Source organism: Struthio camelus, chromosome 34 (genome assembly GCF_040807025.1).
Source record: "Struthio camelus isolate bStrCam1 chromosome 34, bStrCam1.hap1, whole genome shotgun sequence".
NCBI lineage: Eukaryota > Metazoa > Chordata > Aves > Struthioniformes > Struthionidae > Struthio > Struthio camelus.
In genome coordinates, this window is record NC_090975.1 from 889766 (window position 1) to 903746 (window position 13981).

At 39.1% G+C, this 13981-nt stretch overlaps 2 protein-coding genes across 3 annotated transcripts in view; one reads left to right on the forward strand and one right to left on the reverse strand.

The window, feature by feature from the left end:
* The first annotated feature begins 563 nt into the window (after positions 1-563).
* LOC138063693 (butyrophilin subfamily 3 member A1-like) lies at positions 564-2692 on the forward strand. The gene has a single exon (XM_068923575.1). It carries the CDS (start codon positions 1576-1578, stop codon positions 2173-2175), a length of 600 nt encoding a protein of 199 aa, XP_068779676.1. The 5' UTR covers positions 564-1575; the 3' UTR covers positions 2176-2692.
* Positions 2693-4621: 1929 nt separating this feature from the next.
* LOC104144147 (butyrophilin subfamily 3 member A3) overlaps positions 4622-13981 on the reverse strand; it is a 33835-nt gene continuing 24475 nt past the window's right edge. The window contains exons 6-12 of one of the 2 annotated variants that reach the window (XM_068923537.1): positions 13581-13607; positions 12559-12585; positions 12069-12095; positions 9559-9585; positions 8735-8755; positions 8585-8611; positions 4622-7629 (exon numbers count right to left, since the gene is read on the reverse strand). In XM_068923537.1, coding sequence (XP_068779638.1) covers positions 7115-7629; positions 8585-8611; positions 8735-8755; positions 9559-9585; positions 12069-12095; positions 12559-12585; positions 13581-13607 — 671 coding nt within the window. In that variant the 3' untranslated portion in view covers positions 4622-7114. The remainder of the gene's footprint in view (positions 7630-8584; positions 8612-8734; positions 8756-9558; positions 9586-12068; positions 12096-12558; positions 12586-13580; positions 13608-13981) is intronic. The other variant, XM_068923536.1, reaches the window with a different exon arrangement.

The following is a 13981-nucleotide window of genomic DNA, read 5'->3' on the forward strand; positions in this document are numbered from 1 at the left end:
TGCTGGCAATGCAGGGAAAAGTTACCCAAGCTGTTCCTTCATATTCACCTGAGCCTGAGAAATGTGTGAAATGTAGCTGAAAGTTATCTCCCTGAGTGTCACATGGGGCTCTCTTTCTGCATCTCCAAAAATGCCAAGCTACTGATGAGAGAGCTCAGGCAGTTTGAAATGTGGAGTACGGCACGTGAGGGATGGCTGTTTGGGTGATCCCTAGGCAAATGGGACTTCAAGGGACCAGAGAGGAAAAGTAGTTTCCAAGCAGGCCAGCAGTCTCATCCTAGTTTCAGATCTTTATTGAGACCTTACAGGTAATCATAGGACTTGAAAGAGTAAGTGAGAGACAATCTGAATATCAGTTGACCTGTTATATTCTCTGCATAGTTTGACCTCCCTGTTTTGTGATTGTAGCCTGACTTAAGTCTGAGATTTCTTTTGTGCCAACTGTAGGAAAACTTGGAGCTGGAAAATCTTTTCATTCTTTTTTTTATCTATTTGATTTTTTTTTTCAGAATTCCGAAAGGTTCGTGGATATGCAGGTAAAAATAATACATTTACTTATGTGTACTCGGTGGCTTGGGGGCCACCATGGAACCTGTGCACACAGCTTAAACAGTGCTGAGCATGGACTGAACTGTGAGTCAGTTCAACACCTTTTATTCCTGTGATATGGAGATTTGCTTTATCTCAGATTTAGTTAAAGCTTTTAACCCCAAATCTTAAAATTCAGTCACTATTAAGCTAAGAAAGATGATTAAAAGGTTTAAGTGTGTCCACTGAGAATAATGTTTCACTGGAACATTTCAACATCGTTCAAAGAAAAGACTAAATGTGAAAATGTCAGCTTTAAGTGTTCTTAGGTTATTGAAAAGAAGCAAAAACTAAAAATCCCTGCCAAACACGTTCAGTGAAAAGAACCTGATTTCTATAAGTAGCTTTTGTCTTCTTATAATGATTTTGTAGAATAGTACAGTTTCTGGATGAAAATGAGGAGGCCTAGCAGCACTATGGAACCCCTTCTGTGAGAGAACTCAGTAAAGTTAAGAAGAATGGAGTCTTTTAATCAGGAAAGTTTACCACAAAAAAATAAATTATAAAAATATTGCAGTGGTTTGAGTTTGATCCTACTCCTCTTTATACCTAAATCACTGCCTTTCAACTCCACTGATCTATTCAAAGTTTCTTCAGATCTAAACTAATGGTATCAGACACTGTGCATTCATGGGATCCTGTCAGATTTCAAGTGTATTAGGGCTGTAATAACTTCTCTGACATTTTCCTCTTTTTTCCTCTGGAAGCCACCAAAACTCTGGTTTTTAGAGTGGCTCCTTAGAAGGTGAAGTTGATCCCCAAAATTGCACTGGCACCTCGTTTAATAGATCACCCTGCCCAACTATGTAACTTACTGCAGTGTACTGCCTAGGATGGGTGTTACGTTGAGGGTTTTTTTTCAAATAAGTTTCACTTGGCAATGAAGTATTTTAAAGTTAAAATGCAAATAATGTATGACTAAACTCTAGGCTAGAGGTCTTTCTAGACTAGTTGTGGGGAGATTTTCAAGATGAAAGTCTGTAGGATATGGTTTCTTTCTCTTCTTGCATATTTGGCTTTAGAGAAGTGATTATAAAAGCTCAAATTCTATTTGTTGCAGATGACATCAAGATTGATGTGGGCACGGCCCATCCAAACTTTTCTGTTGCTGAGGACAGGAAGAGTTTTAGGCATAATTCACAAGCTCAGAAAGTGACTCAGAATGAAGGGAGATTCGATTCAGCTGTCTGCGTGTTGGGCTCAGAAGGTTTCTCCTCTGGGAAACACTACTGGGAGGTGGAAGTTGAAAAAAGCAATGACTGGGACCTGGGAGTAGCCAGAAAATCCATCCAGAGGAAAGGAATAATTTCCCTATCACTGAAAGAAGGATTCTGGGCTCTGGGCTCAAGTTTAAAAGATTACTGGGCAAGAACTGACCCCTGGACCCGGATCATGGTGCAGAAAAAGCCCAGGAAAATTGGAGTTTACCTTAGTTGTGAAGAGAAATATTTGACCTTTTTCAATGTAACTGACATGTCTGTGATGTTCACATTTAAAGACTGTGCATTCTCAGAAGAAGTGTATCCATTCTTTAAAAATTCACAGAAAGAATCAGCAATGAGAATCTGCTCAGTTAAAGAGGAATAATTATTTAAATATGATGATTTTGTTGTGAAATGAAAAATCAGATCATATTTTCTTTGACAAATGTAATGCTTAATAGCAATTTATGCATTATATGTATTTGATCATATATTTCATGTTGCATATTGTTTAATACTTTTGTTTAAAATCTTTCCCTTTTTTTCATTTTTGTATGCATTTTGTCCAATATATACACTCTGTAGGCAGAAGAGAACATTGCCCCATGCCACCGTTCTTTAAGTGTGTATCTGAGAGTGTCTCCTTAAGATAATTCCAATTCTGTTAACACATTTCAATGACAGCCATTCCCTGAGGTTTCATTCTGGACTGTTGCACTGTGGCAGTGGATCTACATTCATGTACAAAGCCCAGCTCATAAATGCAAACACACACACCTCAAAAAAGGCACACGCTATAAAGGTACCCCCTCTCCCTCACTTTTCTGAGTGGAATTCTTAGAAGTTTGGAAAGGCTTCTCTGTCTTCAGAAGCATATAAAGCCCTCTGAAAATCTTAGATCCCCTTCCTCAATGCACAGGATTGTGCATCTTTCAGCATTGATGTTCTCCTGTGCAACCATTTTGTCCATCTCTAGTATATCTACATATTTCACTTAAAAGTATTAATGAGATACCTGAGTGAATAGAGACATTAGACATAGAAAAGCCACAAATCACAGCTCCACACAACAGCTATTTAGCCCTGTTGAAAGGGGTTACCATGACTCTGCAGACCACTTCAGGGAGGCAGCTCTATCCACAATCACAATGATATGTACTCAAAATAATGAATTAGTTTAACCAATAGCCATGTGGTCAACGTGAAACAGACCTTCCAGTACACTCATGTCAGCTCTGGTCAGGTATTGTTTAATATAGCTACAGCTGATTACATTTTTTGTCAGCTCTTGTCTGATATATGTATCTGAGTTTACGTGGAGAATTCCTAGCATGACTCACCTTGCAGGCATCCCTAAAAAATCTTTTCCTCCTCTTCTACATTGTTTTCTTGGCTTTTGCTTAATAGTGATCTCAGCCGCAGGCTGTTCTTTCCTTTATTTTTCAGAATTTTCTGCTATTCAATGGTCCTTCCCCAGGGCCATCAGGAAAGTGGCAGTGACCAATCAAAAGCCCCTAAAAACTAAAAAAAAAAAGCCTAATTTTTGGATGCTTCTCTTTTACATCTGAATCTGATGAAGCTGGAAGAATCTGGTCTTATCAAGTTCTGCCTGGAAAAGAAATCTAGGATACACTGAGTTGAAATAAATGCTTAGAACAGAAAAGTGCTGACCTTAGGCGAGCTCCCTTCTATTAAGCTATGAACAATAATTTTGTATATCAAAGAAGGAACTAACTGTATCCCTGGGAAGCAAATAGTAGTGTAACTGTTACCTCAGAAGTATAACTGGTTAGACAGAGGTCAAGTAGAAGCAAGCAACAGCCTTTACACCTTTTATTTCCTTTTATTTCCACCTTTAAGGGTTGATTCATTTGTTTTTTAATTGTGTCTCACTTTTGCATCGCTCCCTTCCTTTAACTGAGTGTCTGTGTGCTGAACTTACCTGATTTGCTTTGTCAAGCACAGTGTGCAGCCCAGTGTCTTTGTGGTCACAACTTCAGAGCAGCTTACCCAGTAACACCTCTGAAATTAAGTCCTGTGCATCAGACACTTGCAATCTCATTTTTTGTGGTGGGCGCTCTCATACCATTGGCTACAGTGACTCCAACAAGAGTTTAAAGACCTCACTCAAGTAGAGATGCTCTCGGAGACAATTGTTGGAGATGAATTTCCCTCTAAACTACCTTCTGGGGTGAGCTGCTATTTCTCTCCTTGTAGTGTCAGGGGAAGCTAAGAAGTCATCTCATTAGATTGATTTTAGATTTTGCATCTCCATCCCACAAATTCATCTCCTCTTATATAAAGATTATCCAGTAAACAGTGTTTTCTGTTCATGGAAACAAGTTTGTGTATCAGTTTTTAACTGGAAGACTTCTGGAGAATAAAACTGGCTATAAGAGTCGTTATTTGACTATGGCAGCCCACCTCTGATGTGGCCTGAGAAATTCACTTTTCTAAAAAATTGGGAAGCAGTGCTTCGTGAATTTAAAAAAAAAATCCTAGAAAAATTAAAGGCTTTTGGATTTTGTAAGATTTTTTGTCAGCATCAAAATTTTTAGATCTTCTCCGGCATCATCTTTACCAGCAAAGAAAGTTTCAGATAAATTAAACCAGGTTGTAAACTCAGACTCGACTTACAAACAAGTTACAAGTTCATAGCAAAAAGTTAGTGACCACTTGTAACTCACAGCCCAGGGATTCAGGTGCCTGTGACCCCAGGTTTAACACAGAGCAGCGGTAGGACCTTGGATTTTTTACATGGAAAAATGTCAAACTGTGAGAGAGCCCAAAAAACTAAACCCATGCAAGATACGGAAAGGAAAGACACAGATGGAAGTTATATGGTGGAGACGACATTTATTATGAACTCATGGAATCAGAAGGAAAAAATACTGACACAAAAGAAGTATAAAACCACATGAAACAGAGCAAAAAATTGGAAGCTGAGCAAAACTGCCCAGCCAGCAGGAAAGGAAGGGTGTCTGTGATGGGGCCAGTGAGCATGTTCATGCTCGGCCTGGAAGCATGTCAGTCCTAGCTTTCACCTCTGCTTCTTCCCCTTCTCTTGAGGGAAGTCTTCCTTAAATTTAAATTTTTTTTAATATTTGACACAGTAAATTGTAATCACTCTGCACAGCAGTGGGGTTCAACATATATTACAGAGTAGGTAACCAATACTGCTAAATTGGCTTTCCATAGCAACAGCTAAAGTCAGAGAGGAGTAGCTTCACAACTAAGAGTTTGCCCCAGAGAAGTGAAGTTCAGTATGTTTACTATTCTGGAGTAGCTGCAGTTTGTGCTGTTCACCCTGGTAAATGCAGAGGGACCTCCGCCTCAGGGAGTGGGTATGGCTTTTCACTTAGTGCAGGCAAAGAGCGAGTTTCCTTTCTCTCTAATAAAAAAGTTCTCATCTAAGTGTAAGCTAGCTGTCCGTAGTCAATAAATACAGATGTGCATTCTCATTCCCAACCTCTCTGCTTTGAGCTGTTGCAAACATGGAAAGATGCTAGTCTACTGTAGAAGTACATTCAGAAAAAATTTTCCCCTGCTGCCACAATGGAGAGCTGATCTCTGTAAATAAGTTCCTTCCAAGGGTTAAGGAGGATAACAGGGCTATCAAGCAGATGTCACATGATCCTTTCACTCTGCTTCCAGGACACCTGATTGATAGAGAGGAATGGTGGTCCAGGCTGCCACAGTGGAAATCTCCCTGGAAACTTTTCCAGGGTCCTATCTCCAGATACTTCAGACAAGCAGTGCAGCCCACAGAGCTGCAACACTACATCTCTTCTGTGCACACAGACCCCGTTAGTTGTGTCTTACTACCACCGTTTTCCTTCTGTTACAGCACCTGTCACAAGCAGGCTAAATCAATTAGTTTTTGACCCTTGGCAGGCCCTACCCCATACCTTTATGGCCACATTTCAGAGACTATTTCCTTGTACTATTATCTTTTACCTGCAATCTACATAAGCTCCAGCAAGCATGTTCTCTGAGTCCTCTCTTGATGAACTACCATTGGGGGAAAATAAATAAAAAATAAAGGAGCATTATCTATGAAACTTAGAAGACATTGGGTCATCTGGATTAACAGAGATTAATAGTCACCTGTGGAGTACACCATGACTTGCAACAGTCTGGTATTTAGTCTAAATGCACAAAAAGAAAAAGAAGGAGGCAAAGCGAGCATTGTATAGGAAAGCATTACATTCCTCAAAGGCAGGCTAGTGGATAATAATACATGCCCACATTGATGTCCTACCTTTGCTTTAATGAATCTGTCCCTTTTCTGACTTGGTCATTTTTCAAGAGACTGGTTGCTTTGAGTAATTGAGCTACGTGGTTTGAAGGAACACATCTCACGACACTGACTGTGTTCCCCGACTGTCATTTCAGTTGTTCAGTCCGCTTTTATTCATGAGAGCTGTAAACTCAGCTGAAATGGTGATAGTCAGCTAACTTCATTTTTAGTGTTGGCTCACCTTAAATTACAGATGATATTCAGCTTGAAAATTAAGACACCTAATTCTGTGTCTATATGCAAGTAAGTGTTTTGGAAGCTGCCTTTAGAGTCAGTAGAGAAAGGAGCGTGATTCACTTGTCTGAAGATAGACATCTATTGCCATTTGAGATGCCATATCATATCTTACTGCATCTTCAGCAGCTACTCCCATAAATCCCATGTTATCTGATAGCATTATGCAGATAGATCACATTTTTCTTAGCAGCTCAGATTAAATTAGGCTTTTAAATACGGTCAGCAGAATCTAGCTGTTGACTCCCATTCCTCAAGTCAAGCTATCTTAACTGATGTTTAAATATAAGCATTTACTTAGGAGGTATTGCTTTAAAGGAGAGAGTTTTATCACATTCAGTAAGTACTCTGCCTTTCACTCTAGAATGCCTGAATATAGCTTACAACCAGAATTCCAAAAGGACAACTTGCATTTCATAGGTCCCAATTTGATTTCTGATCAGTAGTTTTTGACTTTGTATAAAATTTGCAATTAGCATTAATATTCTTCCTAGTAAATAAATCTATGGATTTATTGATAAAAGTGAATGCACAACAAATGTAACAAACAGGGAAATAAATTCATGCTTCATTAGTCCAGGTGAAATGCTAGAAAATTGCAACAAGTAATAAGTCTAGATTTTTACAAAATTAGTTCTTAGCAGGAGACAAAGACTTTTGAAGTACTTTCGAGAGTATTTCTTTCTCAAGCATGGTTTTAAAGGCTGAAAATACATTTTTTTTCTTCCTCTCTCCTTTTGCATCCTCTGTGATCAATATATTAATGTCTTCTTGGTCCTGTGGAAGAGCTTCATAGAGAGGGTAATGGGTTTGCAATGCTGACAGGACGTATCCCCAACCATTTGTCATCAGGGCCTGGACTGAAGAATGGGTACAGCTTCCCAGAAAAATCAAGAGAGATAGATCCAAGAAGGCACTTTTCCTCAACGTTATAGAATGAAAGCACTTCCTCTTCCTGATCCAGGGAAACACCAACCACAGTGCATTGCTTCAAATTTCTCATGTCCTCCCCAGTAGTTAGACTATATTTGCCCTCAGAAAACTGCAAACTGAAGCATCCCTCTAGAAAAGGCTTCGACTTGCTGCCCTTCAGTGTATTCCTAATCTCCTCACTCACCACCCCCAGCTCCCACTCTGACTTGTCCCCCACCTCCACTTCCCAGTAATGGATTTCATCTGAAAACCCTTCAGTAGCTACGACAATCAATTTAGGTGTGACCTCTTTCTGAATGGAAGACTTGACTCTATTTTTCTCCTCAATGATGAGTTTTGGATCTTTGCAGTTCTCATCCAGGGTAATATTAACTTGAAAAAGAAAAGAAAAAAGAAAAACAAAGAAGAAAAAAACACAAAACACCAAGTCATTTCTGATTCTCAGGAAAATAAACAACAGTAATCTCAAAGGAAGTAGATAAAGAAGAGAAACTCTAAAATAAAAAAACTAAATAACCCAAGAACATGTAGCATGACTCTGTGCGACAAAAATTCAGTAGGGAAAATAATTTTAAGCCACAGCAAGGAAGGATGAAGTTCTGACGGTATAACACTCTCAATTAGTTACCAATAATTGATTACCATGTCTTTTCTCTGGTTGCACAGTGGCTTTATGAAATCATCTTTACTCAGACTGAGAGAATCCAGACCCTCTGGTCAGACCCATCTGGCAATTGATTTTTTGAATAAAACACAAAGCTGAATCTTCTGAAGTCATTTTAAAAGGTCCCAGTTGACAGAGAAATGAATCACCCCAATGCACAACACTGAGAAGTGTACAGGTGGGAGATATCTAAGCAAATCTATTTCAACCAGTTGGCATCTAAACGGCTTAAAAATTTGCTCCAATTCTGACAGCCTGTTTTTCATAACACAAGTGACAGACTCCGGTGTGTACTAGATCCACTTAACTTCCCCAAAACCTCAGGCCTAAATCCCAAATAGCAGTCTGAGGTCTTGTCCCACTCATATCTGGATACTTATTAACTTTTATATGGAGAAATATCAGCAAAGCCAGACCTTAACATTCTCTTCACTCTTCTAGACATGTTGTCTCAGGTGTAAATAATATTTCCACATACGCCAAGGTTTTAGCAACAATTCCTTTTTGTCTCGGCAGTTAAACCCCATCAGGATTAATCTTTTCCTGTATGTCAGATAGACGTTTTCCCTCATTTCAGAATATAGATTGTCAGAAATGGTTTAACACAAATTGTTTCTGGGAAAGAAAGAACATGAGGTTAATGGCAGGCAAGGCTTGGCTTACCTGCCTTGCTACGAGCTCTCCTGAATTCTGCAAGAAAAGAAATTACTGATTAAATAAAATTACTACAGTAGTTACTATACCATATTTTGGTACCATATTGTGTTAGAGGGGTGCAGATTTGATAAAAATAGTTTTGAGTTTTCCACTTACCCAGTTCTTTTCTGGCTATTTCTGAAATGGAAAGAAAGGTATATTATCCCCATGCATGGCAATATTCATTTGTAGGATAGCTGTGCTAATGTGTGTATTCCCAAAACTACATGATTTAAGTATAACCTGGCCTAAAGACTCAGGAGAAGATACATCTAGCTTAACTTTGGAGGGCTAGTCGTTATATAAATCCAGGCCAGTCACAGGGGCCTATATAGTCAAAAGAAAGAGACTGGCACATAAAAAGGTGATTCATCTCAGTGTTTCAGTCACCTATCTGAAACCACTCCTGGATGCCTTTGTCTCTCAGTGACGGAGCCAAGACTACTGCCTTAGCCTTGATGTCAAGCATTCAGATTACTAGTCATGGGAGATGAATCCCACCTAGGGATATATGGGAGATGTAGCCATTCTTCCAGGCCCTGTCAGATGAAGAAGAGCTTTATATGGCCAAGAGTCACAATGCCTATTAAAAAAAACAAAAACAAAAACAAAAAACAGCACCTCCCCCCAGTTTCTTGTTTTCAAAAATATGAAGCTGTTAACGGGAAGGAAAATTTACTTTCCAGCCAGCTACAGCAAAGACTGGATCCTTAAAGGATTGAAATGGTGTTCCCTTACTATGGGAATAGCCATTCTGGACACTGAGATTGGGTCAGATAAATGCTCTTTTAGCAAGAACAAAGTATAAGAACGTGGAAGAGAAAGTGAAGGGCTGCAGCAATCTCCAAATGGTGCCACAGTTCACTTCCAAAATGATATTTCTGATCATAAATAATTTAAATGATTTTTAAGGACCTTGAAGTTTAAATTAATTTTCTTACCAATTTTATTTTCTGCATCCTGAATTTCTACAAAGAAACAGAAAAAAATTGCCTGTGAAAAGATAGGATGACCAAAGAAGATGAATTATGCTACAGTCATTATGCATTACAGAATTCATTTTATCATTTTATCATGAAAAAAAATTTTCATGTTTATCTATAAAGAAAAATAGACATGCACTATATACGTTTACTCTGGTATTAAATAACATATTGGACAATATGTTCTGCCCGCTGCCTCTTGTCCTGTTGCTGGGCACCACGGAGAAGAGACTGGCACCATCCTCTCGACACCCCCCGCCCTTCACATACTTGTACACATTAACCAGATCCCCCCTCAGTCTTCTCTTCTCCGGGCTAAACAGGCCCAGCTCCCTCAGCCTTTCTTCAGAGGAGAGATGCTCCAGTCCCCTCATCATCTTTGTAGCCCTCCGCTGGACTCTCTCCACTACTGCCAGGTCTCTCTTGTACTGGGGAGCCCAGAAGTGGACACAGTCCTCCAGGGGAGGCCTCCCCAGGGCTGAGGAGAGGGGCAGGATCCCCTCCCTCCACCTGCTGGCAACACTCTGCCTCATGCACCCCAGGATCCCATTGGCCTTCTTGGCCACAAGGGCACACTGTTGCCTCATGCTTAACTTGCTGTCCACCAGCACTCCCAGGTCCTTCTCGGCAGAGCTACTTTCCAGCAGGTCAACCCCCAGCCTGTCCTGGTGCATGGGGTTCTTCTTCCCTAGGTGCAGGACCTTGCACTTGCCTATGTTGAACTTCCTGAGGTTCCTCTCTGCCCAGATCTCCAGCCTGTCCAGGTCCCTCTGAATGGCAGCACAGTCTTCTGGTGTGTTAGCCTCTCCTCCCAGTTTAGTAGCATCAGCAAACTTGCTGAGGGTGCACTCTGTCCCTTCCTCCAGGTCTTTGATGACTATGTTGAACAAGACTGGACCCAGCATTGACCCCTGGGGGACACCACTAGCTACAGGCCTCCAACTTGACTCTGCGCCATTCACCACAACCCTCTAAACTCTGCCATCTAGCCAGTTCTCAATCCACCTCACTCTCTACTCATCCAATCCACACTTCCTGACTTTACCCTATGAGGATGGGATGGGAGACAGTGTCCAAAGCCTTGCTGAAGTCCAGGCAGAACACATCCACTGCTCTGCCCTCATCTCCCCAGCCACTCATTCCGTCAGAGAAGGCTATCAGATTGGTCAAGCAGGATGTCCCTTTGCTGAAGCCATGCTGACTACTCCTGATCACCTTCTTGTCCTCCACATGCTTAGTGAGGACCTCCAGGAGGAGCTATCCCATCACCTTTCCAGGGATGGAGGGGAGGTTGAATTATTATCTAATGCTACTTCATTTGCCATTCAAGCTCACATTTTACAGCAACATTTTCACTAATAATATCTTTTAGGCAAAAAAATCATGAAACTAAAGAAAATAGAACTTCCAGAGATCGAAGGATTTCATTTAGGCCATCTTTCTCAATGCAAGCTAGCTCAACATATGTAACTAAGTACCTGTAAACCATTATCCTTTCAAAAACTAGCTACCTAATCCAATTCTAGAAGACATCTTAATGTATGTTTAATGTTTATGTTTTAATATTTAATATATCCTTAAACATTTGCTGTAATAGAGACTTTACATTACATTCAAAAATCTATTTAACTTTGCCATCCTGACAGATTTTTACCTAGTGTTTATCCTAATCTACCTCTCTATAATTTGTCCAGTTCTCTCTGGACTTAAAAGAGATGCTCATCACATTCATCGCAGCTCTTGATACTTTTCCAATGCTATAATCTGTTCAGATGCAAATAACTTACTTTCTTTTTCTTTCCTTATCTAGTCACAAATAAACATAATCCTTTTCATGGCTCTTAGGCTCACTAGGGGGCACAGCTGCTCCCAGGTATTTTCAAGAACTCTTCTTATCACTGTTCTTTGGCTGATATTTTCACACTTTGCTGGACACAAAACGTTGGGAAGTAAAAGAAACACCTCTTCATCTTTCCCTAATTTTTCCTTACCATTTTCCTCATGATAGCTAGTAAGAGCCAACACTTGCAAATCTCAGCAGTAATTGTGCTGGTATTTTTTGTTTTCCTTTTTTTTTTAATGCTGTGATCAGCTGCTTTAGCAGTTACTTCATTCTGAGATGCAATAAATAACATGCTCCACTTAAATTCTTCTAGCGGTGGAAACATCACTTTCTCTCTCTCTCTCTCTCTCTCTCTCTCTGTTTATACATATATATGTACACATATACATATAACACAACTTTTCAGTCACCCTTTCTGTTGGAGTAGGGGAGATAATCTTTGGAAACTCAAAATTCTGAGAGCATTTTCTAATTCAAGTATTCAAAATTGCACCTAGTGATGCAATAATGGTGGTAAGACACCACTATTTTGTTAGAGTGATCACCTATTAAGCATCTTTTAGGATAAGATTCAAAGAATGGTATGTAGTACTAAATGAAAAGTAGCAAAAATATGGCACTTTACCCTTCTGTGACTTGTTCTGCTCCTTAGCTGAAAAATAAAACAATAGAAACAGAAATAGTGGAGAATGCTACATTTTCGAGACCAAAACACGCAAAACATGACTGAGAATTTCAATGTTAAAGACTGTGCACGTTCAGGGAAGTTAAGCTTAACATTAAGTTCAGAATAAAATGTAAGGTTAGGCACACAAATAGGTCTTCAAAATAGGTAGATAAATTGTCTTCTGGAGATATCTATCTTCCTCTGTTTAATTTGGAGGAAGTCTAGATGATTAGCTAAGACTAGATATGTAACTTCCACTGGCTAAAACGAGGTGACACCTGGAATTATTTTCTTCAATGTAATTGAAACCCCTGGTTTCAGAACAGAAGGGCCTTTCCAGTATGGGCCCTCTGTTGCGATACTGTAATTTCTGGGCTTACAAAGACTTCTTCTAACCAAAGGATACTAAAAATTGACATAACAAAGATGAGTCAAAATATGGTCTTACCCAGCTGGTCTTTGAGCTGTATCATTTCTGAAAGAAATCATGTGTATATAGTAAAATAGCAATTCCTTTTTAATCTGTAATTTAAAAAAAATGCTGTTAGCTTTTTATTTAAATCAAGACATCTTAAATCTATCATCTGTTCCAATTATAAATAGGTGTGAAGTAACAGCCAAGATAGATAAAATAAAATGATTTGAGTTTCAGAAAAGTGACCATATTTTCAAGTGCTAAAAGGCAGCTGATGCTGTTGCCTTTATTGTGCTGATACCTTCCCATGAGGTGGAACCAAATAAGCGGCTCAAGGAATTGACCTCGGTAAAATTAAGCACTTCAAAGGACCTACTCGAGGGGAAAAAGCCCCAAGAAGATCCTTTAATGAGTCTGTGATTCAGTTGCCTAAGCACAGGCATCTGACTCTTGATACTTAGGTTGAAACAACTGAACCATGTCCTGAGAATCTTAAACCTGGCTTTACCACAGGTATAACTGATGTTTCTCCATGGTACCTTAAGGCCTACTAAAAAAGTTTCAGAACAGTTGACTGGCGTTACTACATCTCTGTCATTCTTTGCATGCACAGCATGCTTGCTCTGTGTTTGTATAATGTAGTCCTAACTGGTGACAAGGCTGTTTAAACTTTTTAAGCAGATCAAAAGACTAATTTTTTTAAGAATCAAGATCTTTATTCTTCTGCTACTCTCCTTCTGCTGTTCAGCATGGACCAGGATCCCAAATTAAGAACACATTAATTTACCTGAATTAACTGACAGAACAATTTGCAAGCTCACATACTGAGCAAAAAATACCAGCCATAGATCAAACTTATTCATGGAATTAGTCTTCTCCTTTGCAGTAGGCACTGATTTTCTTTAAATGGCCAACATAAAAGTTGTTTCAATGAAAATAATTTTTTCACAAAAACAAAATAACCGTGGATATTTCCTGAGTTCAGCTTTCATCCATTTCTAAAGGATCAGAAGGTTTTATTGATAGAAACTACTGAAAAAAGCTGCTTTGCTCACCTTTTTCAATTTCACGTTGTGCATTTTCTGTGAATGGAAGGAAATATATTACACATCTAAAGATAATTCTTAAAGGACTAACATTCAGCTGTAATGTCTATATGGAAATGATTAAATAGATGCATATATTTCTCTAGGATTTTTTTTTAATTTTTACACAAAGTGTATTTCTAAATATGGTCAACACTTTCCTAGTTCCATATTTAACAAACAATGATCTGAAAATCAAAATTGTACAATGCGTGGACAATTAATGATTTTATTTAAATGCAAAGGAAATAGATTTCAAAAGTACCTAGCTAGTACACCTAGCTTTATTTTCTCTGCAGTTTCAAACTCAGAGCAATTCAAGGGCCAACAGCTAAAGCTATACTTCTTGGATGAATTCTTATATCCTGAGT